General features: G+C 43.5%; 6 protein-coding genes across 9 annotated transcripts; 4 read left to right on the top strand and 2 right to left on the bottom strand.

The window, feature by feature from the left end:
• The first annotated feature begins 1 nt into the window (after window position 1).
• LOC119130644 (zinc finger and BTB domain-containing protein 12-like) lies at window positions 2–2946 on the top strand. Its single transcript, XM_037264508.1, has 5 exons — window positions 2–298; window positions 608–816; window positions 890–1084; window positions 1336–1491; window positions 1579–2946. The coding sequence occupies exons 2-5, from the start codon at window positions 613–615 to the stop codon at window positions 2629–2631; spliced, it is 1608 nt and encodes a 535-aa protein (XP_037120403.1). The 5' UTR covers window positions 2–298; window positions 608–612; the 3' UTR covers window positions 2632–2946.
• A 65-nt stretch (window positions 2947–3011) lies between these two features.
• nelfe (negative elongation factor complex member E) lies at window positions 3012–5430 on the bottom strand. The gene is made up of 11 exons (XM_037264510.1): window positions 5383–5430; window positions 5084–5169; window positions 4896–4965; window positions 4671–4816; window positions 4485–4559; window positions 4363–4400; window positions 3933–4285; window positions 3710–3851; window positions 3580–3634; window positions 3400–3502; window positions 3012–3316 (listed from the first exon to the last, which is right to left on the bottom strand). Exons 2-11 carry the CDS (start codon window positions 5156–5158, stop codon window positions 3240–3242), a joined length of 1134 nt encoding a protein of 377 aa, XP_037120405.1. The 5' UTR covers window positions 5159–5169; window positions 5383–5430; the 3' UTR covers window positions 3012–3239.
• Window positions 5431–5444: 14 nt separating this feature from the next.
• Window positions 5445–12481, top strand: skiv2l (SKI2 homolog, superkiller viralicidic activity 2-like). The gene is made up of 30 exons (XM_037264499.1): window positions 5445–5676; window positions 5960–6078; window positions 6150–6271; window positions 6385–6502; window positions 6574–6688; window positions 6764–6838; window positions 6920–6973; window positions 7045–7208; window positions 7274–7420; window positions 7490–7635; window positions 7736–7882; window positions 7950–8034; window positions 8124–8230; window positions 8300–8446; window positions 8508–8604; window positions 8685–8897; window positions 8970–9080; window positions 9172–9283; window positions 9348–9466; window positions 9536–9667; window positions 9731–9868; window positions 9958–10062; window positions 10120–10255; window positions 10419–10545; window positions 10620–10830; window positions 10895–11005; window positions 11081–11299; window positions 11649–11789; window positions 12052–12291; window positions 12326–12481. The coding sequence occupies exons 1-29, from the start codon at window positions 5664–5666 to the stop codon at window positions 12250–12252; spliced, it is 3732 nt and encodes a 1243-aa protein (XP_037120394.1). The 5' UTR covers window positions 5445–5663; the 3' UTR covers window positions 12253–12291; window positions 12326–12481.
• Window positions 12482–12955: 474 nt separating this feature from the next.
• Window positions 12956–16825, top strand: prrt1 (proline-rich transmembrane protein 1). Its single transcript, XM_037264504.1, has 4 exons — window positions 12956–13267; window positions 14407–14738; window positions 14848–15039; window positions 15486–16825. Exons 1-4 carry the CDS (start codon window positions 13252–13254, stop codon window positions 15660–15662), a joined length of 717 nt encoding a protein of 238 aa, XP_037120399.1. The 5' UTR covers window positions 12956–13251; the 3' UTR covers window positions 15663–16825.
• Window positions 16826–17221: 396 nt separating this feature from the next.
• LOC119130639 (transmembrane protein 268) lies at window positions 17222–20231 on the bottom strand. 4 transcript variants are annotated; one of them, XM_037264500.1, is made up of 10 exons: window positions 20069–20231; window positions 19394–19487; window positions 19232–19326; window positions 19036–19143; window positions 18780–18932; window positions 18609–18719; window positions 18458–18547; window positions 18181–18387; window positions 17779–17997; window positions 17222–17698 (listed from the first exon to the last, which is right to left on the bottom strand). In XM_037264500.1, exons 1-9 carry the CDS (start codon window positions 20084–20086, stop codon window positions 17830–17832), a joined length of 1044 nt encoding a protein of 347 aa, XP_037120395.1. In that variant the 5' UTR covers window positions 20087–20231; the 3' UTR covers window positions 17222–17698; window positions 17779–17829. The 4 variants fall into 4 exon arrangements, with proteins under 4 accessions (XP_037120395.1, XP_037120397.1, XP_037120398.1 ...); XM_037264502.1 differs by having other exon boundaries at window positions 19394–19484; window positions 20069–20230; XM_037264503.1 differs by lacking the exon at window positions 20069–20231 and having other exon boundaries at window positions 19232–19259.
• A 1080-nt stretch (window positions 20232–21311) lies between these two features.
• On the top strand, window positions 21312–24530 carry neu1 (neuraminidase 1). Its single transcript, XM_037264465.1, has 6 exons — window positions 21312–21551; window positions 21920–22109; window positions 22182–22444; window positions 22523–22705; window positions 23188–23407; window positions 23513–24530. Exons 1-6 carry the CDS (start codon window positions 21456–21458, stop codon window positions 23731–23733), a joined length of 1173 nt encoding a protein of 390 aa, XP_037120360.1. The 5' UTR covers window positions 21312–21455; the 3' UTR covers window positions 23734–24530.
• The last annotated feature ends 137 nt before the right edge of the window (window positions 24531–24667 follow it).

Genomic DNA, 24667 nt, shown 5'->3' with positions numbered 1-24667 from the left:
TATTGATTTAAATCTCGCTGATCGGAAATCAGTATTCAATGCTCACGCTTAAGACGACCATAGCGAAAGTGAACGATATAACCGACTCAAAGTCAGTCGGGTACCTGTAACCGTGTTTTACTGCTCTTGTCTCGAGATGCTCTTCAGTCCGAGAGGTCGTAAAGTAAACAGACTGGCTGGAGTAGCAAGCAGCGAAAGGAACGGAAAAGATTGTAACTCAAACAAATCAGCGCCTGTTTTGTGAAAACAGACAGATATAACTACATCGGTTTGCTACACTCGACGGAATAAGGTGAAGGTGAGTTCATGCAAAGTTAAATTCTGCAGGATGTCAAGTGAGGATGTTTTGATTGTGCGTGAGTGGTCAGATGCACAGCAAGCTAACTTGTTTGCTAACGTTAGCTGCGTGCATTAGCTGTGAAGGAAAAAGAGTTATCAATAACATCGTTCATCACATTGATTCATGGTTTTGGAGTCACTGAATTTTGGGAACCTTTCACTCCCGATCAATTATTTAAATGATTTTTTTTTTTTAATTTCATTAAACTTGCATAAGATGCCAAAATAAGCTTTCATCTGCAAGTGATATCTAAATGCTCCATCTCAGACACGATGGAGATGCTGTGTTTCCGCTTGCCCGGCCATGGGGACATGACCCTCAAGCACATGAATTCTTTGAGGTCTCGCCAGCATTTCTGTGATGTCACCATATTGAGCAGCAACAACCAAACATTCCGGGGACACAAGGTAGTCCTGGCTGCATGCTCACCCTTCCTGAGAGACCAGTTCCTCCTCAACCCTTCCTCCAAGCTTCAGGTAAAGAATGCACAATGGCATAGTATCTGTTGTCCTGATCTAAACAATGCTCTGTTTCCCCACAAATGTCTAGGTGTCAATGCTGCACAGCTCTTCAGTTATGTGTGATCTGCTACAGTCCTGCTACACTGGTGTCCTCCAATTTAAACCGGAGGAGATAGTCAACTACTTGACTGCGGCAAGTTACCTGCAGATGGAATATATTGTCGAGCGATGCCGTGATGCTCTGAAGAAGTACATGCAGCAGAAAAACCCCAATCCACTGAAGGTTAGTCTTTCAAAAAAAACATTTTCCAAGATATTCAGGAAACAAATATGCAATCAAGCCCCATATTGATTCTCAATGATGTCCAACAGAAGATGAACGACCTAGCCAATCAATGAGACCCTATTGGTTTTCAAATTGGTCGAAGGTGAAAGCCTACTCAAATCAATATGTCAGAGAGGAACAAATCCTGACATTTTTTCAGGGCAGCTGATCCAAGACCCAGAGCTTACATTATTTTCGGACTGTTCCAGATAACTACAGAGCAGAGCCCACCTCAGCCCGTGATTGTCAGTGGCAGCATTCATTCCATCGCATCCACCCTAAGCGGCCGCCCTGAAGTCCACTTGGTGGAAGAGAACAGCGCACAGGACAATCATCAGCGCAATGATGGCAAAACATGTGTGAAAGTATGCGTGTTCCCACTGACCAGCCAGTAGTGGTGTCAATATTGGATGCTTGAGATGTTATCTGAACATCTCTCATTTTTGGCACAGGTTAATCCATCAGACCAAGGAGGAGACGCCCACCGAGATGTGTTCCAAGTGTACATCTCTGATGAAGAGCAGAACATTGTCAAGGAGGAAGAGTCCGGAGCTCCCACCGATGCGCATAAGGATGCCCGTTCCCCCCCGGAAGACGGGGCGATGGCAGAATATGACTTAACAGCTCAAGATGCCGGCGCTGACGCCTTCTCAAAGGATGGACTGCGATCTTCCAGACACAAGTTGTCAGAACCCGTCCGAGGCCGAGGGAGAGCGACGGGGAGGGGTTTCAAGAGGAGGCGGTGGGTGTCGTCTCAAGAGAAAAAAACTCCTCGATCAGCCTCTCAAGATTTGTGGTACCTCGCAGGGACCGCTGGCGGCTTTGGGATGGACTTGAGCGAAGGGCTCAAGACGGGGAATTTTTTCTCAGTCGACCTCCCGCGATTGGACTTAAGTTTAGACGACACTCGGGGGGATAAGTCGTTGCCGCTGGCCGCCAGCAGTTTGACACATTTTGCAGTGGACGAGTCTGGCGACGGCGGCGAAGGGAGTTGCGGGTTGAATCCCGGCACGAGCGAGGGAGGGGACGAGTCCGTCGCCGTGGTGGGCTCCACATCCAGCGTAACCGGGCCCGTCATCTGCGAGCACTGCGGTGTGACGTGCCCCTCAACCCACGCCCTTGCCATGCACTATTGCTCCGCCCACCAGGTTTACTCCTGCCCCTTCTGCGACAAGCAATTCCACCATTCGTACAACCTGAACCGCCACATGGCCTTGCACCGAGGCAACGGCAAACCCCATCAGTGCCCCCTGTGTTCCAAGGGCTTCACCCAGAGGTCCACGCTCATCGACCACATGAACCTCCACAGCGGCGAGCGCCCTCATCGCTGCGCGTATTGCAACGCCCGCTTCGCTCACAAGCCCGCGTTACGGCGCCACCTGAAAGAGCAGCACGGCAAAACAACAGTGCAGAATTCCATCCACGAGCAAGAGGAGAGGGAGAGAACGCTCGGGAGGATACGAGAAGAAGCACAAGAATGTCCAGTTACTGAGCAAACGTCCTGAAAACCAAAGAATTTAAGGCTAAACCATTTTTCATCACGTGAACATAGTTTAGCTGTGAGGCCTTTTTAAATGTGTGTGTAATTTTAATCTTCAACTGATTTTATTATTTTGTACAATGTCTAAAAATGGACATTTTTAAAAATATTTTGATGCCTTAAAAAAAAAAAAAATCACTGGTTTTAATGTCTGTAAATATTGTATTCCATGTAAGCGCGATCCGGAGGAATCTTCGTGGGCCTGTCTGTCACTTGTTGTACACTGCCTATTGCAAGGCCGTAAGTGCTGTTGTTCAAAGAAATAAATGTTTGAGGTCTGCTTTCCTGTTAATTTACTGTGCATCTCACAATTATGTCGTAAAGTTTCAAAAGTCATTCATGCACTTGGATTTTGAGCCATATATTTATTCAGCACTGTACTTTTGTCATTGGTACTGACAATAAGCACAAGACGTGCGACATAACGTTCTTGGCGTCCTCTTGAGAAAAGCTAAACACTCAATTCTAGATGTTTTTCACGTAAAAAAAAAAACAAGGTGAAAAATAAATCGTCAGGTTGTAATGAGAAAAAAGCATAGGTATAATACAAATGAATAATCGTCGCCATTTTTTTCACTCCAGGAAATCTTCACTGTACACGACCTGGTTCCTCTTGTCCCTGTAAGAGCCTTTGGTGCTGTTATGCACAGCTGTAAATGAGGGAGGCAAATATGCAGATTAAAATAGATGCAAATAGGGGTGAAAAAAAAAAAAAATCTGAACGAGTGTTTACCCAGAGAAGCCCACACGGACTTGCCGGTGGCAGCGTCCAACATGGGTTGCTTCCTGGCAATGCTGACTTTGATGTGAACATCTCCTACTGTGCTCCCGTTTAGCTGAATGTGAGTTAGATAATATTGCTTTCCAAAATATTTTCTCAACAGTATTCTGGAGCATGTCATCATCTACCAACCTCAACTACTGCCTGGTCTGCAGACTCCATCTTCTCAAATGTAATGAATGCACAACTAGAAATCCAAATATTAATGGTGACTAACACACCCAAAGTACAAATAATAAAAGCAGTAGATGACGTCGCCTACTTGCGTGGGTTATCCATGGAGAGGTCGATGATGTTGCCGTGTTGAGAGAAAGCCGAGCGCATGGTGTCCTCGGAGAGCCCCGAGCCGTAAACGTACACCGTATTCCCTTTTCTGACTCTACGTTCAGGATATGAATCCGACCCTGATCAAGTAAGGAACGTATTTACAAATCAAGTGATGAAGCAACTTGTCACACACACACAAACAAAATCAATCAACTCACGTCTGAAAGTTCCATCGCGCTCTTTGTCCGCCTCACGATCCCGATCCATCTCAGCGCTTCGCTCTCTGCTCCGGTCTCTCTCCCTGTCCTTTTCTCGATCCCGCTCCCTCGGCCTATCACGTTCTGGATCCCTGTCCCGCTCTCGATCCTTGTCCCGTTCTCGGTCCCGTTCACGTTCTCGATCTCTCTCCTTTTCTCGATCTCGATCCCTCTCGCGGTCACGCTCCCTGTCCCTGTCCCGCTCCCGGTCCCTCTCTCGATCTCGCTCTCTCTCCCGGTCTCTATCCATCTCTCGACTGGAGGACATTCCTCCATCATCTTCATCGCGGTATCTGTCACTTGAACTGACAAAGCTGTGGGCAAATGGCGAGAAATATTTTAAGACAACAGTTCATTGTTTCACTTTTTCTTCACAAAGAAGGAAGACTACCTTTCATAAAGTGATTTCCTGTGGGATCTTCTTCCAGACTAAAAATAAAACATGGGAAATTTGTTAACCTATATCATAAATATCGAAGATTATAGTGTCATGCATAACATACTGCACATTACCTCAGGTAGCTCTTCATCTGTAGAAACGCTCCTTTGGAAAGGTAAGAAAGCTGGAACTGGGCCCTTTTCAGGATCCTGTCATGTTTTTAAAAAAAAGAAACATTGGAGAAAATCTTACTAAAACAAAATAAAGCGAGGCAAGAAGTTTATGTCAATAGATATGTAAAAAGAGGGACATTATTTTACCTTGAGTTTAATCTCCAGCGTTCGAGAGCGTTTAAAGCCCGAGTTCTTGTTCTCCGACTTGATGGCGCTGATGGCCCCTGATTTGATCAACATCTTTGCTTGCTCAGTTGCTGTCGCCGTGTCAACAACAGGCTGGTCTGAAAGTGCTGTGAGCAAAGTAACGACAAAATATAAATAACAAAGAAGTAAAGACTCAGGTTGTGCCACTGATTCAAATTCACTTACTCCGTTTTAATCCACTCGGGTTTGCCTGGTTGGTTGTATTCTGCTTCTTAAGAGCAAGCAGTGCCTTTTTCTAAAAAATAATTGAGGTATCTCAGAAATGAAAAACATAACAAGAGCGATGATAAAAAAAATCCAGCTAGCAATTGATTATTTGTAGAAAACAATACAAGATGTGATTCCCTCTTTACCTTTTTCTTGAGCTTCGCATACTTCTTTTGCAAAGCTTCTTCTTCCTCCGTTAGCGAAGATGGAAACACAACCATGATGGAAGTTGCTATATTAAACAAAAGAAAAACAAATTATTATCGTAATTCAAATTGACAACAACTCAGACGACATGAGCTTAATAATGACTGCGAGAATAAAAATGATAAGACGTAACTAAACATATTTCTGAAGCTAATAATTCTCCCAATATATCATCATCACGCTGTTTTTGCATATTTTTAATACAATTAATCTGCAATAATCCGAATCGCCTGTTTACCAAATTTGCAGACCGCTGAACAAAAACAGTCGCGTAAATATGACGTCGGTCTTTACGGGGAGGGGCAAAATTCACTAAATCGGACCTATTTTGTATGTGGCAGTTCATATTATATTCTTTAAAACATATGTTAAGTATTTATTAATATTTTAGTCGTTTTGACAGTGAATTCGTACTTAGGTTTAGCATATTTACCTTTGTTTTCAAGCCACTTCCGTTTATTTCCCAAGCTACTTCCGAGGCAAATAAATGCTACAACTCAGCACCATTGATAAGAGAATATGGAGAGAATAAGTAAGTTTAAAATGATCAGAAACGTAACGACAGTTCGATCAAATAACCAAATTGGAGAATAATCGTGCCTTATTATGAGAGCCCTCACTTCTGTTGCATGAGTACGATGAGCCAGTTTCTGTGATGATTTTATTTAGCAAGCACCAACGCTTTAGGCTTTAACACAACGAAATGATCAAGTAATTGTTGAGTGTGTCAGTGTTTTTATGACAGGAAAAAGTGTTCCACCAATTGAAGTAGTTTTCCTTGAATGTTGCTTTTGTTTTCTTGTGCCTCTTTCTAGATGTACCCCCTCCAGGTCCTCTGGATCTTCCTCTGTCCTTGTTGGAGATGGGATGCTCTGGCAGGTTTGAACTCATCACACATCCCTCCCCGGGCTTGCCTTTTCCTCCACAGACCACGGTCAGTATTATTGCTAGGTCCGGAGGATCAACAGTTTTTGAGCGACTCATGTCGTATATTTCCCTCATCAGCTCCCCAACGGGCTTCCCCCCACCAGTCTGAGCCTGGAGGCTGAAGTCAAGAAACAATTTTTACAAGATCCTGGCTGGCTTCCTTTACACGACACAGACTTTGCTTTCCAAAGGTTTCTAAAGTGCGTATACCCAACAACAAAAAAATTGCCGTGTATTACCAAAGGAGGAGGTTTAGAATCTTCTTAATTGTATTTGATGCAACACATGTTAGTTGTGTGGTTGTCTCTTCCAGAGTGACAAACAGAAAGGTGAATGTCGACTCTCTGCTCAACTGCACTTCGTCTTCGCTAAATTCTGGACTCTCCGTCATCCGAGATCCAACGACGGGGATGCTGCTGGATTTCACAGAAGTATTTTCCCTCCTATGCTATGATATTTTTGAAGTCCATGTGAGTTTATTATTTGTAATATTGATGTTTAGGTTTCATTGGAGAACACGGGTCTTTCGGCAAAGAACTCGCTGTCATTACAACGCAAGCCTGGACCTCCTTCCGAGAGCCTGAGAGGAAGCAACACAAACTACCCCTTCCTGCCTGGTGACATAAATACATCAAATTAAAAATCCTCAGTATCTGCAAATTGATTTATTTACAAAAACAATTCTCTCATAGGTGGGATGGAGGAACTTACTCTGGACCAAATCAAGACTAAGTCAGAACTGGAACAGGACATAGACTTTGAGAATGGTGAGCTTTGTCAAAATAATTCAAACTATTCCGTAATTCCAAGATGTGCGTTATTTGAGTTTCTTTATTTATCACCGACAGATTTGCTCCAAGTTCCTCCTGGTTTTAAAGCTGGACTGGACTTCACCGACAGAGGTTTGTCGACATGTTGCTTAAGCTATATTCTGATTAATTATGTTTTTTTTCCCTCAATGTGCATCATGAAGGAACTAAAGTAGCAAAACCCGAGGTCAACCTCATGTCACTGCTGTCAACCTCTGATGATGTCATCGACTTGGAGACTGAGGCAGAAGCAAAGGAGGAAAGCCAAGGTCATGAAGAGGCCGCCAAACTTCCCAGGACAAACAGCCTTGAAGACCTAGGCATCCAAGTATTGGATTTACTCCGTTTTTAATATGTCTCACACATTTCACATTGCTATCTCTCTGCCATCAGGATGCTTCGTCCTCCTCCTCTCGGTCCGGCAAGGGAAAGTCAAACCAGAGTGAGAAGCCGGAAGAAACAAAAAAATGGGCCATTCCCGTCGACATAAGTTCACCCTGTGCAGATTTCCACAAACGTATTCCTCATCCGGCTTTTAAGGTACAGTTTTTCCCGGTGCTCCTGTTTTTATTTTGATGTAATCTTCACCCCCCTCCTCTGCTTCCGTAGTGGCCGTTTGAGCTGGATGTCTTCCAGAAACAAGCCATATTACGACTGGAGGCTCACGACTCTGTGTTTGTAGCGGCGCACACGTCGGCTGGCAAAACGGTGGTGGCTGAATACGCCATTGCTCTCTCACAGAAACACATGACCAGGTGTGTATTTGCAGAGAAGGAAAAAAAAAGCTGCTTTGTTTACTTAAAAGGACACATTTTGAGGAATTGATGTAATTATTTGAATTGTGTTTCACCATAGGACCATCTACACTTCCCCGATCAAAGCCTTGTCCAATCAGAAGTTCAGAGACTTCAAAACCACCTTTGGGGATGTGGGTCTCCTCACAGGTGATGTCCAGCTCAGTCCAGAGTCTTCATGTCTCATCATGACCACGGAGATCCTCAGGTATTCTTACATTTTTTTTTTTTTTTTTTTTAAACTAAAAAACTGAGATTTTTTCTGTTACTTTCAGGTCAATGCTTTACAACGGTTCAGAGGTCATCAGAGATTTGGAGTGGGTCATATTTGATGAGGTTCATTATATTAATGATGCAGAGGTCAGAGATTTACATAACCACCCAATAACCCATTTAAAAAAATATTCCGATTTAATAGCAAGCTTTTCTATTTTCCTTAACTTGAACAGAGAGGAGTGGTTTGGGAAGAAGTTCTCATCATGTTACCTGACCACGTAAGCATTATTCTCCTGAGTGCCACAGTGCCAAACGCTCTGGAGTTCAGCGAATGGATCGGGTAGGTTCTCGACATTCACACTCAACTAACGATTGAAGCTGTACAAATTTGGACTGTGGAACTTTCCAGACGCATTAAGAAGAAGCACATTTACGTGATCAGCACATTGAAGAGGCCCGTGCCGTTGGAGCATTATTTGTACACTGGAAACAACACAAAGACCCAGAAAGAGATGTTCTTACTATTGGATGCTACAGGAAACTTCCTTACAAAAGGGTACCGCCATCTTTTTGTCTTCTTATCAGTGGATTTTGTGACCTTTACTGTCCATTTTCAGTTATTACGCAGCTGTGGATGCCAAGAAAGAGCGCACCAGCAAATATGCCCAATCTTTTGGCACCAAAACTCCATCGCAGACCACCACAGCTAGTCAAGTAATTATTTTAAATCTCCCAGTTAGAAAGTGATGATTTGTAGATTCATTCTCCTTTCTCACCCTTGTCTCCATTTTTAGGACCGAGCGGTGTGGCTCACCCTTTTGCACTTCCTGACCAAGCGGCAGCAGACCCCCGTGGTGGCGTTCACCTTCTCACGCACGCGCTGTGATGACAACGCCCGTTCGCTGGACTCCATGGACATGACCACGTCCATCGAGAAGGCTGAGATCCACTCGTTCTTCCAAAAGAGCCTGAGTCGCCTCAGAGGGGGGGACAGACAGCTGCCTCAGGTAGCGAGGATGTTATTTTGTTCATCTATTTTCTAAAGAGCCCGTAAAATAAAATTCTATAATTTTGTTCAGATTGTACTCATGAGGGATCTGCTGAAAAGAGGAGTAGCAGTCCATCATAGTGGAATCCTGCCCATATTGAAGGAGGTTATTGAAATGCTCTTCTCAAGAGGCCTCGTAAAAGTGAGCGACATGTATTTGTAATGAATTGGTGTGTTTTTTTTATATTACAAACCAAAATAGGCACCTTTAAAAATTCACGTCATCATTTTAGGTGCTGTTTGCAACCGAGACGTTTGCGATGGGAGTAAACATGCCCGCCAGGACTGTGGTTTTCGACAGCATCCGAAAGCATGATGGAAGCGGCTTTAGGAATCTTCTCCCCGGTACGCCACCCGACCCAAAACCAGTCGTCTCGGCCGCAATGTTGACGTTTGGATGTCTTTTTAGGTGAATATATTCAAATGGCGGGCAGAGCAGGCAGGAGAGGTCTTGATGCCACGGGCACGGTCATCATTCTGTGTAAAGCTGGCGTTCACGAAATGTCAGAGCTTCATGTCATGATGCTGGTGAGGACCTTTGTGTGGCATTTGACAGCATCATTCTTTATTTTTCGATGTCACATCTCTATCATCCAGGGCAAGCCCACCACGCTTCACTCGCAATTCCGACTGACTTACACCATGATTCTCAACCTGCTGCGAGTCGAGGCGCTCCATGTGACCGACATGATGAGGAGAAGCTTTTCGGAAAACCACAGAGACACTCAGGTAGATCCTCACGGCGTGAGCTGTGGTCAACAACAGCAGTTTGTCATTCACTACCTCCTCTAGGCACATGAAAAGAGGATCAGCCAGCTTAAGGAGATATTGTCCACTCTGCCCGTCGCCGCCAGCGAGGGCCAGCTATCTGATTTGCTGCCGTACTACCACACAGTGACAGAGCTACGGACCACGAGAGAAATCCTCCAGGTGGCGCAGACGCACAATTCAACCACATCTCACATCCTTTTAGCGCTCCTGATATAAGCGCCAGTCTGACTTGTTGTCTTTGGCTCCAGCGTGCAATTCTGGAGTCGGTCAATGGGCTGAAAGCTTTGTCCGTGGGCCGGGTTGTGGTGGTGAACAACAAGCAGCATGTCAACGCTCTGGGAGTTATCCTGCAGGTGGGTTTTTGGATTGTTTCATCACGAGGGCACACGTTGACTGCTTTTCCTCCGCAGGTGTCCAGCGATGCGGTGAATCGCACCTTCACAACGCTCATTTTATGCGACAAAGGCAACGAGGAAGCGGAAGGAAGCGGCGGCGACAGTCGAGCTCCTCCTCATCTCTACAATACGGCGCTTTTCATCCCTGAAGGTTGGTCTGTTGGATTAGATTTGTCTGAGCAGTGTACCGAACTCTCTATTTTTGGAAATTATTGAAGACCAGCAGGTGGCGCTGTACTTCTTTATTCTTGCATGGGTTATGGGGAATTTTTCCCCTCTATGAACAATTTGAGTAAACACGCAAGTATCTCCAGGTCCATGCAGCCACACAGTGCAGAAGCTAAAGCCAGAGGACATCACCGGCATCACATTGAAGAGCCTCAAAGTGATTCCCGACAGGATCATCGACAACTATCATAAGAGACAACAGCCCCGATTTAGGTTTGATACGCAACTTTCAGAGGAACGGGAATGTTTGCCTCAGTGCGTGAAAGCCGTCCTATCTGGCCCACCAGGACCGAACCACCTGGTCAAGCCATCTCCACGGCGACGCAAGAGCTCCTGCGATTGGCCGAGGCTAACGCAGGCGGCATCGTCACCCTGGACCCGGTCAACGACCTCCAGTTGAAGAATGTCGACGTGGTCGAGGCCTCCATGCGTCTCCGCGTGCTGCAGGACAGCCTGCGAGAATTCAACTGCATTCACTCGCCGACCTTTGCAGAGCAGGTGTGGGTTGAAACTTTAAAGTGACGTTTTGGTGTACTCAACTGAACAGAATATTCTGTTTCAGTTTGCTAAAGTTCAGGAGAGGATGAGTGTACAAGAGGAGCTGGATAAACTGCTTTTCCTGGTCTCAGATCAGTCATTATCTCTGCTGCCAGAGTACCATCAGAGGATCAAGGTTGACTTCAAATGTCATTCTCAAAATATTTCCACGATGATGATCTCACTGTATTTTCCCGCGGGCCCGTCTCAGGTGCTGCAGTCGCTTCAATACGTGGACAGCGGCGGCGCCGTTCAGCTCAAAGGCCGGGTGGCTTGTCAGATCAGCAGCCACGAGCTGCTGCTCACCGAGCTGCTGTTTGAGAACGCTCTGAGTCCGCTGGCGCCCGAAGAGAGCGCCGCCCTGCTGTCCTGTTTGGTCTTCACGCAGAAGACGCAAGTGGAGCCGCACATCACCAAGACTTTACGGGAGGTGAGGCGGAAGCGATGATGTCATGTGAACTGCCTCCGCTTTGTATGACTCACTTCTTCTTATATTTGATTTCATAACATCATGCTTCACTTGTGTTCCCTTAATTCACTCGTGTTTTGTAAAAGTCCGCCTTGGGTACACGAAAATGCTTTATAGGGTCTTAAATTAATCATGTCTAGTCGTCATGCTCAGGTAAGCAGCAAAATTGATTCTTGGAAAAAATGGCAGTAGTATTTCTCAGTAGCAAGAAGTGAGTCATATCCTCTCACCGAAAAATAGTAGGTAGAATTTATTGATCCATTGGATCCTGTTAGTTGACTCATCACTCCAATTTATTTTTCCTACTCAGGGTATTGATCGCGTGTTGTCAGTCGCACAGCGCATAGGAGAGTTACAAAGGGATTGCGGCTTACCGCAAACAGCGGAAGAATTTGTGGGCCAGTTCAAGTTTGGCCTGACAGAGGTGGTGTACTGCTGGGCCAGAGGCATGGTGAGTGCTGTACTACAGTATATTGGATATTTTTACCATTAAAAATCAGGTCAACCAAATAAATCATTATTATGACATGTGAGTATTATAGAAGTCTGATTTAATGCTTACTAATAGGGCACATGCAAACTCCATGATGACCTGTGGCTACTCTGAGTAACCAGCTTAGTTTATATTTAGAAGTAGTTCCAACCCCATTTTGTCTCACCTCCATTTCTCATGCTTATCTCGCACATTCCTCATCATTTATTATCAACCACAGCCGTTCGCTGAGATCGCCCAGCTGACGGACGTCCAGGAGGGCACGGTGGTGCGCTGCATACAGCGTCTGGATGAGGTGCTGAAGGAGGTGCGCCAGGCCGCTCGCATCGTGGGCGACTCGGTGCTGGGAAGCAAGATGGAGAAGGCCTCGCTCGCCATCCGGAGGGACATTGTTTTTACCGCCTCCCTCTACACCCACTGAGAGATGGAGGATGGACACGTGCTCAAGGCACGTTGCCGCCACACCGTACAGTTTCTTTTATTTTAAGTGGATACACGCAGACAGGATAGATGGACCATTAAGAGGCAAATGCATTGAAACAACTCAACTGAAATTCACAAACTTTGTTCTGCATGACTCGATTATGACCAAGTCACACTCATCAGGATCTGCAACAAATTAATAATGATGCACAATAAATCATATTTACAGTAGCCCCTACATGCTCACGGATTGGCAATCAAGGATATGTCTTAAAATATTTGTATTAATATTTGGGGGGGGAGCACTGGTTAGCACAACCGCCTCACAGTCTGTAGGGTTCAATTCTGACTTTGGTCTTCCTGTTTGGAGTTTGCATGTTTTCATTGTGCCTCCCTATCTCAACTGACCTTATTGGGCCTTATCAGTCACACCCATTTTTTTTTTTTTTGCTTTGCAATTTTGCAGGAAATCACCATTATGCTGCAAAATTGCATTTGTAAATTCTCGCTTTGTACTGTAATAAAAATGACATACGAATTCTTAAGTGGGTGTATTCTAGTTGTTTGTTAAAAAAAAAAAAAGAGCATGCGCTGTAAAATAATTTAAGAGAAGATTGGGGAGGGGGAGAACAGCTAATCCAAATCCAGCCTCTTGAATGACTTCTAATGGGATGTTCCAGCTCAATGCCTGCGCCGACTGTCGCTTTAAGACAACCATCTCTGGGAGGCTGATTGATTTCATATTCATGTTGGAGGACAAGCTTGTTTCACACACACGCGCGCGCAAGAGCAGAGATAGGCGCAGTGTTCCAGGAGAGGTAGAGCTCAGGTTATCAGTGCTCTTGAAGATGAAAGCATCTTGAGAATGACCCACACGCCTTTGGAATAGAAGTCAGCACCGTTGCGCATTTTTTTGGGAAGGGATTTTACCCACCTTTATCTGGATTGGTGACAACAACATCCTTTTAGAGGAGGAGGAGGATAGAGAGAGAGAGGCATGTCGGAAAAACACGGTAAAATCAATTGTTTATTGCATTGCGCGTTTTATTTATTTTTTTGCGCAGCGCGTCTTTGTGTATAGAAACGATTGTAGTCCTTCATGGCAATTCGACGTGCGCATTTTTAGCCTACACGCGCTGCGTGGGTGCTGCCAGCGGAGAAACATCATGCGGCCTTACCTTAAATTATTCCCCCCCCCTTCCATTATCGCACTTTTGCTATAAACGTAATTTCAAGTGTTTTCTTCAATTGGATTTGGTAGTTTCATGACATCATTAGCCTTCAATCAACATTCTTGTGGCATTACGTGGGCGTGCAAGCTGCCATAATGATGCTGTGAATTGAAGATTAAATAAAGACACACGTCACGGTTGGAAATGAAATGCGTCGGAATGCACCCCCATCTTTGGATAGTTTAGGCATATCAGGTCAAAAATATTAATTTATTTTAATTCCTAATTTTCATTCATTGCCACGCGTTTCTTCTGATGGTGACAAGTAATTTGGGATTTTATCTATTCAAAGAAACAGCAATAATCATTAGGTGATGGGGCTTTGGAGAAGCATTGGTGTTCCCTCCTCAAGGTTTTAAGATGTTAAATAAGACGATTGGTCATTCTCTTGAACATACACTTGCTGTGTATTTGTGCAATGACAATAAATTAGATTCGACTTGGTGTGTTGTGTGCAAAAAGTCCCCAGCCATATCTTCCTCGTTTTCGACCTCTTTGCATCTGTTTCCAGTCCCATTCTTGCCTCTGTGTGTGCGTGAGAGACAGTTGGTGGAAGAGGACTCTTATGTAAAGTCCCTGACCGCAAGTCGTCATCCTTCATCATGCAGCTGTTGTGCTCTCCCACGTCACCCCCTCATCCATGCTCAACATGTCCTTCCAAATAGCCACTTGTAAAACATCTCAGTCACATGAGGAGTCCCACATTCACAAAGAGAGGTGTCACGAAAGAGCACAAATTGAATTTCTCTCATTTTCTATATTTAACTCGTCCAACGTTAGCGCTGAGGATTGTGGGTGAGCGACCCGGATTCACAGCCAACACTGCTTGACGTGGCGCTTATCAGATCAAATGGATCACTCGGTTCTCATGACACACCTTTGATACCTTTTCCTTCTTTTATCCATCCATCCAATCGCAGGCCTTGACGACTCCAACCGTCAGACAATGCAGCCCCCTCCGTACATCCCGGGCCCGCAGGACCCTAACGTACCGCAGCACCCCAACATGCCACCCGGCGCCCAGCCCGGCTATCCCCCGCCACCTCCGCCCCCGGGTTCAGAGGGATACCTCCAAGAGACTCAGTTCCATTGTAACACCACGGGACCCCCGGGGGCCCTACAAGGCTACACAGTCCAGACTCAGGGCCCTGGAGGAACCATGCCTCATCCTCCAGTGGGATACCTCCATCCTGGGTACCCTCTGCAGCTGCAGCCGTGCACCGCTTACGTTCCTGTCTACCCCATGGCCTCGGTGAGTTATATTCAAAGACTTTCTCCCTCGAACACAACGCTAGTCTTAAAACTCAAATGAAATCGGATGCAGAATGAACAATTTTGAAAAGAATCATTTTACATTACAGGGGCAGCCTTACATGCCCGCAACGGGAGGTCACCCAGCAATGCAGCCGGGTCAGATTCACCCCATGCAAATGCCTCCCAACATCACCTTAATGGATCGCCGGCCGCCGCACGACTACTTGCCCATCGCCGTGCTCACCACCGTGTGCTGCTTCTGGCCCACTGGGATCATCGCCATCATTAAAGCTGTACAGGTGAGTGCGGCGGGTGTAGTTTGACACCTCACTTCTATATTTCTATTTATCTATCTATGTTTGTGCAATCAACAGACTGTGCAGGCCCACATGCACCCAACATTACATAACAGCACCATTTAGGGAGCAACTGGAGGGGATGTTTTTTTTTTTTTTTTCCCCCACAATGACCCCGCTCACTCAGCGCAACTCGCTTTGAGTTGAGTCGAGCTGACAAGGCCTGGGCCTGACTTTAGTGTGTAGATGCAGTGCCACGTGGCCTCTTTCTTTCTGCACGCTCGGTGACATTGATCCGTTTGTGTTTGCGTTGCACCCGCTCGTGCATCTCGTTAGATAATATTCAAATGTGACTTCCTATGGATAGCTGTTTGAAATTTTATTCATTATCTCGCTACTGAGTCATTGTGTCACCCTGGCATTTAAAATGTCTTTCCGTCTTCGTTTAGGTGCGTACGGCCATCGCCAGAGGTGACATGGTGACGGCGGAGATCGCATCCCGCGAGGCCCGCAATTTCTCCTTCATCAGCCTGGCGGTCGGCATCGCCTCCATCGTGCTGTGCACCATCCTCACCGTGGTGGTCATAATTGCCTCGCAGCATCACGATGACGACTGGGAGCCATAATGAGGCCCGGGGGGCGGGGTTTTAAACATCAGCTTAGATAATTACGTGGAAACAGAAGCACTGATAATATGCGCTGCTATTGCTTGCGGCTACACAACATGCTGCCATCCAACATACACATTGACAGCCAAAACAACCAATTACGCTGGATATCCAAATGCCAAATACAAAAATATATTCAACCAATATGTATTGTGGGGGGTAACTGTGCCATGTTGAAACAGTGTGCTGCTATTGTATTTATTGATGGTGCACTTGTGTAAGAGACTTAAATTTAAGTGTCAAGAGGAGCCGATCAATACACATTTAATGCATCAAATGTAGGCTAGTTGACAAAATGGCAACAAGGCCAAACGGGACTATTTATTTGGAAGATGTTTTGTATTTGCTGCTGTCAGAACATACATATAATATGCGCCGGTTTGTGTATTTCTTAAAAATATATATATAGAGAGAGAGAGATTTATCGATGTGCCAGACTTTTACTTTGTGTTCAAATTGGCTTGAATTGAATACCTCACAGTATTATTAGTATTATAATGATGCCGCTTCATACAGCCGTAGTAGTGCATGACAATAAATGCATTTGTTGCGAAGCAGTATAACATTTCCAAAAGTGTTTTTCCGAAATGATTTATTTGGTGAAGACAAGAACAAAAAATGGATCGTTTGATATATTGTTTTTAGAAGCGTATCGGCCTATATTGTGTTGCGCCTAGACACTTCGTGGTAGCGATGATTAGGAGACAATATAAGCTTGCATGCCATTCTCAATTTGTTTGGATTTATTTTAAATATGGAGGATTAATGTGCACATATTTACACAATATTCTTCTGCCGTTATTCTGTATTTCCTTCAATATGGTTGTTATTATGTAGCAATCAACAGCGAAGGATGATTCAAATGAATGTTTATGCGAGAAGAGTGAGACAAAAATAATTATAATAATGCCTAAACTGCTTTGTAGCACTTTGTGAAAATTCTATTTTATCCATCGTCCCTGGACCTAAACTGTTTTTTTTTTTGGCAGTCTATATTCAGATCATTTATTTGCTAAGAATTTAAATTTGCCAATTTTCTTCAAAGTGAATCTATTTTGCTATTATACACAGAACATTAATGTCAAGCCATTAACATTTTTATTTTGTAAGTTACACTGCAGGCCGTTACTAATAGGAATTAAAAATCATGAATTGCATTGCTGTTAAGTGCGTAATGCACAGATAGGAGTGTGTTTGTACCAAACATTCCCTTCTTGCATATCTCGTTTCGATAATAGTGCCAAAATGCCGCTTCTTGAGCACTTTGCAAAAAATAGTCCCCCACCTTCAATTTATTGTGGGCTTTATTTGATTTCATTTGACCTTGTCATAAAGCAGCGACTTTTGTTTTTTTTTCAAGGAGGCAGCTGACAAGTAAATACAAAATGTACCCGGTTTTGTTAAAGAGTGATCATTTATTTATGAATATGTTACATAGGAATTGAGTTGTTTTGAGATATGAATAAATGATATGAATTAACTTGGGCAACTTGAAGAAGACAGCATCTTTTTCTTTCTTGGGTGTGTGACGTTTTTTTTTCCACCTCTGTGTGTGTCTCCAACCTCTCGCTAAAAAAGCTATTTATAGCTGACCCGTTTTCCTCTGCCTGTCTTTTTCTCTTCTTGCTCTCAAACACTAATACAGACTGTCTCCCTATCTTGTGCATAATCACTTCATTTTTTGGGATTCACATTTCTATCTTGATGTCTACATTACGTTTACAGATAAGGTCAGTCTGAGTCACTTCCAATGCAAGCTATATTGAAAGAGATGGAGGCTGAGCCAGCTTTGTGTGCACGGCATCACAGATGGCCATTTAGCCTCCTGAGGAGTGCCAGTGTCTGTGAAATTGTTGAAAGTGGCCTCATGTGCATGCCCCTCTCTGTTCTCCTTCATTATGAGCCAACTAGGTGAGCACACCGCGTGGTTGGGAAACAGTGCATGCCATATAACAAGGCTCATCATTTAGATCAAATTTAATTTCTGGGTTGTAGCCCAGTGTGCAAAAGAAGGCATCGATGAATGATTTCATTCTTCAACATTATTTCAGTATTTTGACTTCTCCTTTCGAAATGTGGCCTGGGAACAGGGGTGTGTAGACTTTTTATATCCACTATTGCTGTGCTAGTCAAGAATCCTCATTTTAATGAACTGGCAGAGGCAGAACGGCGCAGCGGGGCAGTGGTTCCTCGGCACTTGGAGGCGACGATTAGCCGGCACGGACAGCTTATCAGACACCAGCAGCTTCACATAGGCAGCGCTGTAGGTCATCAACAGCTGGTGGGCTTGAGTCTACAGCGAAAGAGCAATTAGTGATATTTGCCAAATTTTTTCAGTTAGACCAACAATACTTTTATTTTGTGGAATGGTTGAGGTGGACTGAGGAGTTTCAAATAGTGCTTTGTCGCCATCTTGTGGAATCTTGGTGTCAAGGAACTGAGTTTATTTAGCCAAAATAGTTCTTGCTTCTCTTACCTGAGCAGGTAAGGAAGCATCAGGAACGAGACTGTAATTGGTTGTGACTTTCCAAGAAGAAGAGGAAGTGCAGTCTCCTGCGTCATTTTTCAGCAGAGGCCTCTGCTCTTCTGAACTTTCTTCCACCCCTGTGTGATTTTCTTCACAGTCCCCGCCGGGAACTTCAGCCACCAGGACGAGATGGGACATTTTCTTCTTTAGCTTGCTCTGGCAAGAAATAGACATTCAACGATGTCGACCGACCATGTTTAAAAGCCGCATTACACAAATAACTCACCCAGGTGTCAATGCCCGCTAAACTGTGCTCCTCCAGCGTTTCAGTCAGCGTTTGCAAACAACGAGCCATGTCCCAATACACAAAGTAAAGCTAGGAGGAAATAAATATATGTAACAATTTGAACTCTATTGGTTGATTTGAGATGAGCAACCTGCATGCTTCCTTTGCAGTTGTCCACCCAGTCGGCAACAGCCACCAGCAGCTTGTGCTTGACCATGGTCTCGTTCACCGGAATCAGCCGCACATCCAAGTTGATGTTGATCTGACATGTATGGAAACGTATTATATTTGTTTGATTGACACAGAACTCAGATGTGTTTACCTCTTTTTTATTCCGGTTGAGAACAAAGATGATGACAGTGGTGAGGAAAATGGAGATCAGACTGACACACAGACATAAGATCCAGTAGTCGCTGAGGGTCATATAAAGGCGCAGGGTGGAGAAGACGGCACACCACAAAACGACATAAAGAAACTGCAAGGAGCAAATATGCACAGGAAATCAATTTGTGTAAGTCAATGACTTTTTTTTAAATTGCTGATTTTTCTCTGTGTTGGAAAGTAATGATCATACTTACCGGCGCCATTATAAAATGGAAAAGGGACGAGTTGAAAATCATGAATCTTCTGACCGAAGGAACATCCAGGGCTGTTTTCAGGGGAACTTCAATGTCTGCGTTTGGAATCTAACACGATAAGACAAAACAATATGTATATATTCCATTTGGTCACGGAATAAGATGTGTTTTTGTGAATGTGTGTGTAGCGGGAGACCTGGAAGCCTTTCCTCTCCAAAGTAGGGCTGCACAGTGAAAGATCAAAACTGGGGTTGATGAAAGAATGGCTTGGAATTGCCAGAACACACTGACCTAAGAGCAGGAAAGAAAATGGAGAAGCAAAATGACTACAGGCAAAATGTAAAGTATGCAGTATTACCATTTGCCCATTTAGGTTTGTTGTTTGTTTGTGATTGAGCTTCATCCACGTCACTCTCCTCCATCATCACATCAGCATTCTTGTCCTCCATCTGCTCAGAGGAGAACAAACTGACTATATAAATTGCGTATGTCAAATTTAGCATCAATAAATATCTATCATCATTTTGTAATCTCACTGTAGCCAATTGGATCACATGCAGACAATACAACACGTGACTCCTGAAAGCGAGCATGAAGTTGCAATTTATTTATCACGAATTCAAAGGAGGAAGTCAAGATGCAATATTTCATCAAATTCAAGTCAGACAACTAGAACAGCTACTCGCAAAAGAAAAAGTTAACAATAGCAGAAACAAACCATGCAATCGCCCAACAATTCTATTTTTTGTTGGGAATTCAAAAGAATTGACACCACTAGCAAAGCAAGTTACACAGGCATCAAGACTGCTTAAACTTTCACAAAACAATGTGTGCAGTTGCATAAGTGCGTTTCACCATAAAAAGGAACACACATTCAAATCGCAACTACATTTTTCCCCTTCTTCTAAGTCTTATTAAAATAGAAGATGACATGTTGAAGATCATTTTTCAAATTGTCAAATGCATCCTGAGATGCAAAACTAGATCACCATTAGAGGTTTAGTGAAATCAAACATAATAAAACACTCCTTACCTGCTCAAAATCCTTCATGAGGACAAAATGAGGATGATCTTAGCTGTTGCTGCTTGATGGAGCAACATTGCCATGTTTTGAGAGCAGGTCAGTCTGACTGAGGCGTGCACTATATTTGACTTTCACACTTGGGTACGGCGTTCAGCTTCTCTCTTGTGCTCTCTCTCTCTCTTTCTCTCTTAGCGTGTGACTCAGCTCAGCTCGGCCTCATGACTACTGGAATGCTGTTCACGTTTCACCATAACATGTTCGATGGGAGAATTTGGAGCACTTTCGTACATGTTTTTCACAATTACGTATTGTGCTCCATTTGTATTTGTTCCTGTTTGTATTATGAGTCAATCAGGTACAGAAGACTGAGAAAACTAGTTTATTGTTTGAGACTACAAGGATGACAAGATGAGAATAAGTTGCAAAAAGTTGCATTCAAACTCTCTACAAAATTGGGAGTGCAACATTTGCTTTTATAAGTTGGGTGTATTGGTCTATATTTCTTTATCAAAGAGTAAACAGCACTTCTGTTTGGTTTAGCTTTTTTTCAGCCTGTTATCTGCCCCTTTGCCATTATTTTTACAGTTACATTGTTAAAACCTTCCTCAGGCAGCATTTTTAAGAGGTTGCCTTTCTGTATCACCCTAAGAATCAGATCTTTACTTTCATTTTAAATCTTCTCACAAAAATGTGAAATCATTGACTATTTGGGAATTACAGTTTTTAATGCCCTTCTATTTCCAGAGCCTTAAATATATTTAGACAAAACTCCAGTTGACATCATTGTTAGCATTATTGCATTATTATTAGCTGTGGATTTATTGTACTATATTATGTCTCTAGCAAGAGGTCCTTATTTGTTTGAGGTCAATTACTGCCACCGTGTGGTCAAAGTATTTAGCAACCATTGTCCAAACAACTCACTGAAAAAAAAAAAAAAAATTACTTAATTGTTTACCTCCAGTCATCTTCTGGAGATTAGACCTGGTTATTATTATTATTATTATTATCATTAATAATATTATTATTGTTTTATATCCAAGTAAAACATGACCAGAAATTACACATATGCAGAGTTAAAATTATGTTTATCATAATAATATTATGATTTTCACTGTGTGTGTCTGTCATTTACAAATACGTTTCCATCAAACTTCTTTTTTACTCTTATTATTATTTATTATTGCACAAAAAGTCTTACGTCGACGCTCTATTTCCGGGTTTATGATGACGATTTGATCATGTGACCGCCCACCTTAGTCACATGAGCCTTACTTTGCATATGATTCTGGGTCACAGTGTGGACCGGCTGAACGCTGACTTTTTCCTTTGTTTATGTACATTTTGAAAGTAGTTCTTGTCACATACATATTTACTTTCTTCTCAACCAGAAGAAATGGCTCTCGTACGAGGAAGGAACCTTAAAACGGGAAGTGTGCTAGCGACAGCGTTGTCACTACTACTTCCCGCTGTCATCATCTGCTCTGTCACGGTAAGCCATAATAACCTTTACTTGTCCGACCGAAGCAATAGTTAAGTACTCGTACTATTAATCATTAACTATTATTTCCCCGATATAAAGGTTTTGATTTATCACGGGGCACTAAAAAGCAGTTACTACCGTACATTTATTTATTTATTTATTTATTTATTAATTATTATTATTACTACTTTAATGTGCTAGAAGTGTGTTCATATGAAATTTTACTGTAATTATTGCAGTAGCTTGTTAGTAATAGAATATGCCGCATGAGAGAACCCCTTTTTTTTTTGCAGAGTAGATATTATTAGCATGTCTCAATTATTTCCTCTCGGCGTGTCCCTGCACAATTTCTAAGATTCTTTGCTCTCTTGGTCCAGATCAAACCCCTGCTGTTTGAGGAACAGCTGTTGTGGGTGAGCGGGGTGGAAGGGGAGGTGAATACGTACAGGATCCCTCTGATCACCTTCACCCCCATGGGAAGTCTTCTGGCTATTGCAGAGGGCAGGAAGGCATCATCCAGCGATGTGGGGGCAAAGTTCATTGCCTTGCGGCGCTCCACTGACAAAGGTAGAGCAACCCCCACAACCGTTAACTATTATTTTCCCTTAACGCTGACATGGAAAATATGATGTTCACCAGGATCCACATGGTCACCGACCAGCTTCATTGTTGATGATGGACTCATCAAAGATGGCCTGAACCTGGGTTCGGTGGTGGTAGACGAGGAAGCGGGTTTAGTTATTCTGATCTACACGACCTGTTTCCACTTGTACAACTGTAAACCCGCTAGTACCATGATGGTGGAAAGCAAGGATGACGGCCTGAGCTGGAGTTCTCCCAGAAACCTCTCAATAGAGCTAGGAGTCAAGAATTTTGCTCCTGGACCAGGTACCGGCATCCAGGTAAGAGAATATTACAAGGTTATTGAAAAGAGCTCGTTTTCTCCACTGGTGGTTTCTAATTTTTGTGACTCACAACAGAAACGCTATGAGCCAAACCAGGGACGTTTGGTGGTGTGCGGTCATGGAACGTTGGAAGGAGATGGTGTTTTCTGCATCCTGAGTGATGACCACGGGAAAACGTGGTTCAATGGTGCAGCGCTCAAAAGCATCCCTTACAACCAGGAGAAAAGGCCACTCGACTTTAATCCTGATGAGTGCCAGGTATGGGATCAGAATTTGTTTTTTTACTTGCAAGGAGCAGACAACCGGAGCTGGACTTGCTCATTAGGGATTAGCTCACGTTTGGAATGTCGACTGACGAGTAAATTGAGAAGCAAGCTGAAAGGTTTGACGGTCGCATTGATGTTCACCAGGGGCTACTCAGGTTGCTGCCATGTCAGTCACCTACATTTGGGTTTCAACTCTGAGCAGCCATCTTCACAATGGAGGCTTTGAACGTGGCCCACTCGTATTGCATGTCCCCAAGCACCCCATGGGGAGGCAAATGAACCCCCCCAAGGTGGTACTTGCCAACAGATGTTCTTGTAGGGGTACAGTAGTCTGTTAGCTCGATGCTCAACTTGAAAACATGAACCTGGAATGGGTTTTTCTTGGAGTCAAGCTAGTTTACACTTATTCATGACTCCATTTATGCTAGCTGGAGGTGTGGGATAAACAGTTTTGAATCTTCTGCTTTTCCGCAGCCATTTGAAATGACCGACGGAAGCATTGTCATCAATGTCCGAAACCAGAACAACTACCACTGCAGGTGTCGCGTGGTGGTTCGAAGCCGGGACGGCGGAATGTCCCTGCCCATAGACGACCTGTACTTCGATTATGAGCTCGTGGATCCCGCAGTAGCAGCCGGGGCCTTTCAGAAAGAGGGAGTGCTCTTCTTCACCAACCCATCCCATGCGCTATCCAGTAAGTAGCTATTTTTTGAGGGAGCAATTCCAAGGGATGAATAAGATATTTGTACTCCGAACCACATTTTTGGTGTACATTTGTGACAATGGCTGTTCTCCACAGGAATTAACCTCACCTTACGTTGGTCAGTGACTGATGGGAACTCCTGGGAGAAGGAGGCTCTGCAGATTTGGCCAGGCCCAAGTGGTTACTCCTGCATTACGTCGCTGGACAGTGGCTCTGTGGATGACCGGAAACACATCTATGTCATCTACGAGAAGGGCCTGAAAGATTACGATGAGACTGTCTCGTTTGTCAAGATCCACCTGTATGGAGGGCGGTAATGCACATGAATCCAGCCAGAGGTGAGGTTAGATTTGGAGGACAAATGAAAACACTTACTCAGGAAGGACTAAAAGTGATTTCCCCAAAATAATTTAGAATGTTAAATATATGAAATGTCAACCCCTGGACCAATATGGCCATAATTATTTTTCCTTATCATGCTTCTATCTTTTATTACATGAAGATTGTCTTTATTGAGACAGAACAATTTTTCGACGACAATAAATGATTTTACACGTGTTGATTTGGGGCTGACCACCCAAGAGCCAAGGGACACTCAGAGTATGTGTTGAAAAGTAAATTATTTTTTTCTACCATTACTTTCTGGAGTTAAATTTTCAGTTGTGCTTGGAGTTCAGTAGAATTATATGAGGCTTTAATGTCACTTAATTTTAAGTACTTTTATCCACATTACTGAGACCCTGCAGTATGTAGTTTGCAATTTATTTGTTTTTTCACTTAGCCCATCTGTCTTTCATACATTCAAGATGATTGTAAAAATGTCTTTATAAAATGTAAAATAATGCTCGTGGCCTTTTGATGAACGTACTGTACTTTGGAATCTCGGGTTTTAATAGTTTGCTTAAAACCATAGCTATGATTTTAAAAGTGTGCATGTGTGGGTGAATGTGAGGGACCTAGAAGTTCTACTTGTGATGCAATCAATGTGTGGGGAATTTCTTTTGACATGTTTGCTATCATCTTAACCATTTTTAGATTTGCACCAGTTCTTTTTGCCAATACCTCTCTGGTCAACAGAAATAATTAAAAATATATATATTGTTGCCAAAATATTCACATTTGTCAAATTCTGCTTTGTATTTTAAGAAATGCTAAATGCATAGTGGAAACTTTTTAAACGTCATTGTTTTGATTACATTGAAAGAGAAAACATTGAACTTAAATGTCGCTTTTCTGTTTATTCTGGTTTGT

This window comes from Syngnathus acus, chromosome 11 (genome assembly GCF_901709675.1).
Source record: "Syngnathus acus chromosome 11, fSynAcu1.2, whole genome shotgun sequence".
In the NCBI taxonomy this organism is placed as follows: Eukaryota; Metazoa; Chordata; class Actinopteri; order Syngnathiformes; family Syngnathidae; genus Syngnathus; species Syngnathus acus.
Note: the sequence above shows the minus strand (reverse complement) of the source record. Positions and strands in the feature narration are given on the sequence as shown.

Excerpts from the sequence above, each read along its gene's own strand:
- LOC119130639 (XM_037264500.1), bottom strand. Across the intron at positions 19,327-19,393 it reads CAAACCTAAATGGGCAAATG|GTCAGTGTGTTCTGGCAATT; the intron begins GTAATACTGCAT and ends TCCTGCTCTTAG. Across the intron at positions 17,998-18,180 it reads ATGCTTCCTTACCTGCTCAG|ACTCAAGCCCACCAGCTGTT; the intron begins GTAAGAGAAGCA and ends CTTTCGCTGTAG.
- prrt1 (XM_037264504.1), top strand. Across the intron at positions 14,739-14,847 it reads CTGTCTACCCCATGGCCTCG|GGGCAGCCTTACATGCCCGC; the intron begins GTGAGTTATATT and ends TTTACATTACAG. Across the intron at positions 15,040-15,485 it reads CCATCATTAAAGCTGTACAG|GTGCGTACGGCCATCGCCAG; the intron begins GTGAGTGCGGCG and ends GTCTTCGTTTAG.
- nelfe (XM_037264510.1), bottom strand. The coding sequence starts at position 5,158 with ATGGTTGTGTTTCCATCTTCGCTAACGGAGGAAGAAGAAGCTTTGCAA. Across the intron at positions 4,966-5,083 it reads ATGCGAAGCTCAAGAAAAAG|AAAAAGGCACTGCTTGCTCT; the intron begins GTAAAGAGGGAA and ends ATTATTTTTTAG. Across the intron at positions 4,401-4,484 it reads CAGATGAAGAGCTACCTGAG|TCTGGAAGAAGATCCCACAG; the intron begins GTAATGTGCAGT and ends TTTTATTTTTAG.
- neu1 (XM_037264465.1), top strand. The coding sequence starts at position 21,456 with ATGGCTCTCGTACGAGGAAGGAACCTTAAAACGGGAAGTGTGCTAGCG. Across the intron at positions 22,110-22,181 it reads GCGGCGCTCCACTGACAAAG|GATCCACATGGTCACCGACC; the intron begins GTAGAGCAACCC and ends GATGTTCACCAG. Across the intron at positions 23,408-23,512 it reads CCCATCCCATGCGCTATCCA|GAATTAACCTCACCTTACGT; the intron begins GTAAGTAGCTAT and ends TGTTCTCCACAG.
- LOC119130644 (XM_037264508.1), top strand. The coding sequence starts at position 613 with ATGGAGATGCTGTGTTTCCGCTTGCCCGGCCATGGGGACATGACCCTC. Across the intron at positions 817-889 it reads ACCCTTCCTCCAAGCTTCAG|GTGTCAATGCTGCACAGCTC; the intron begins GTAAAGAATGCA and ends ACAAATGTCTAG. Across the intron at positions 1,085-1,335 it reads AAAACCCCAATCCACTGAAG|ATAACTACAGAGCAGAGCCC; the intron begins GTTAGTCTTTCA and ends GGACTGTTCCAG.
- skiv2l (XM_037264499.1), top strand. Across the intron at positions 8,605-8,684 it reads AGACCACCACAGCTAGTCAA|GACCGAGCGGTGTGGCTCAC; the intron begins GTAATTATTTTA and ends CTCCATTTTTAG. Across the intron at positions 10,063-10,119 it reads CTCTGGGAGTTATCCTGCAG|GTGTCCAGCGATGCGGTGAA; the intron begins GTGGGTTTTTGG and ends TTTCCTCCGCAG.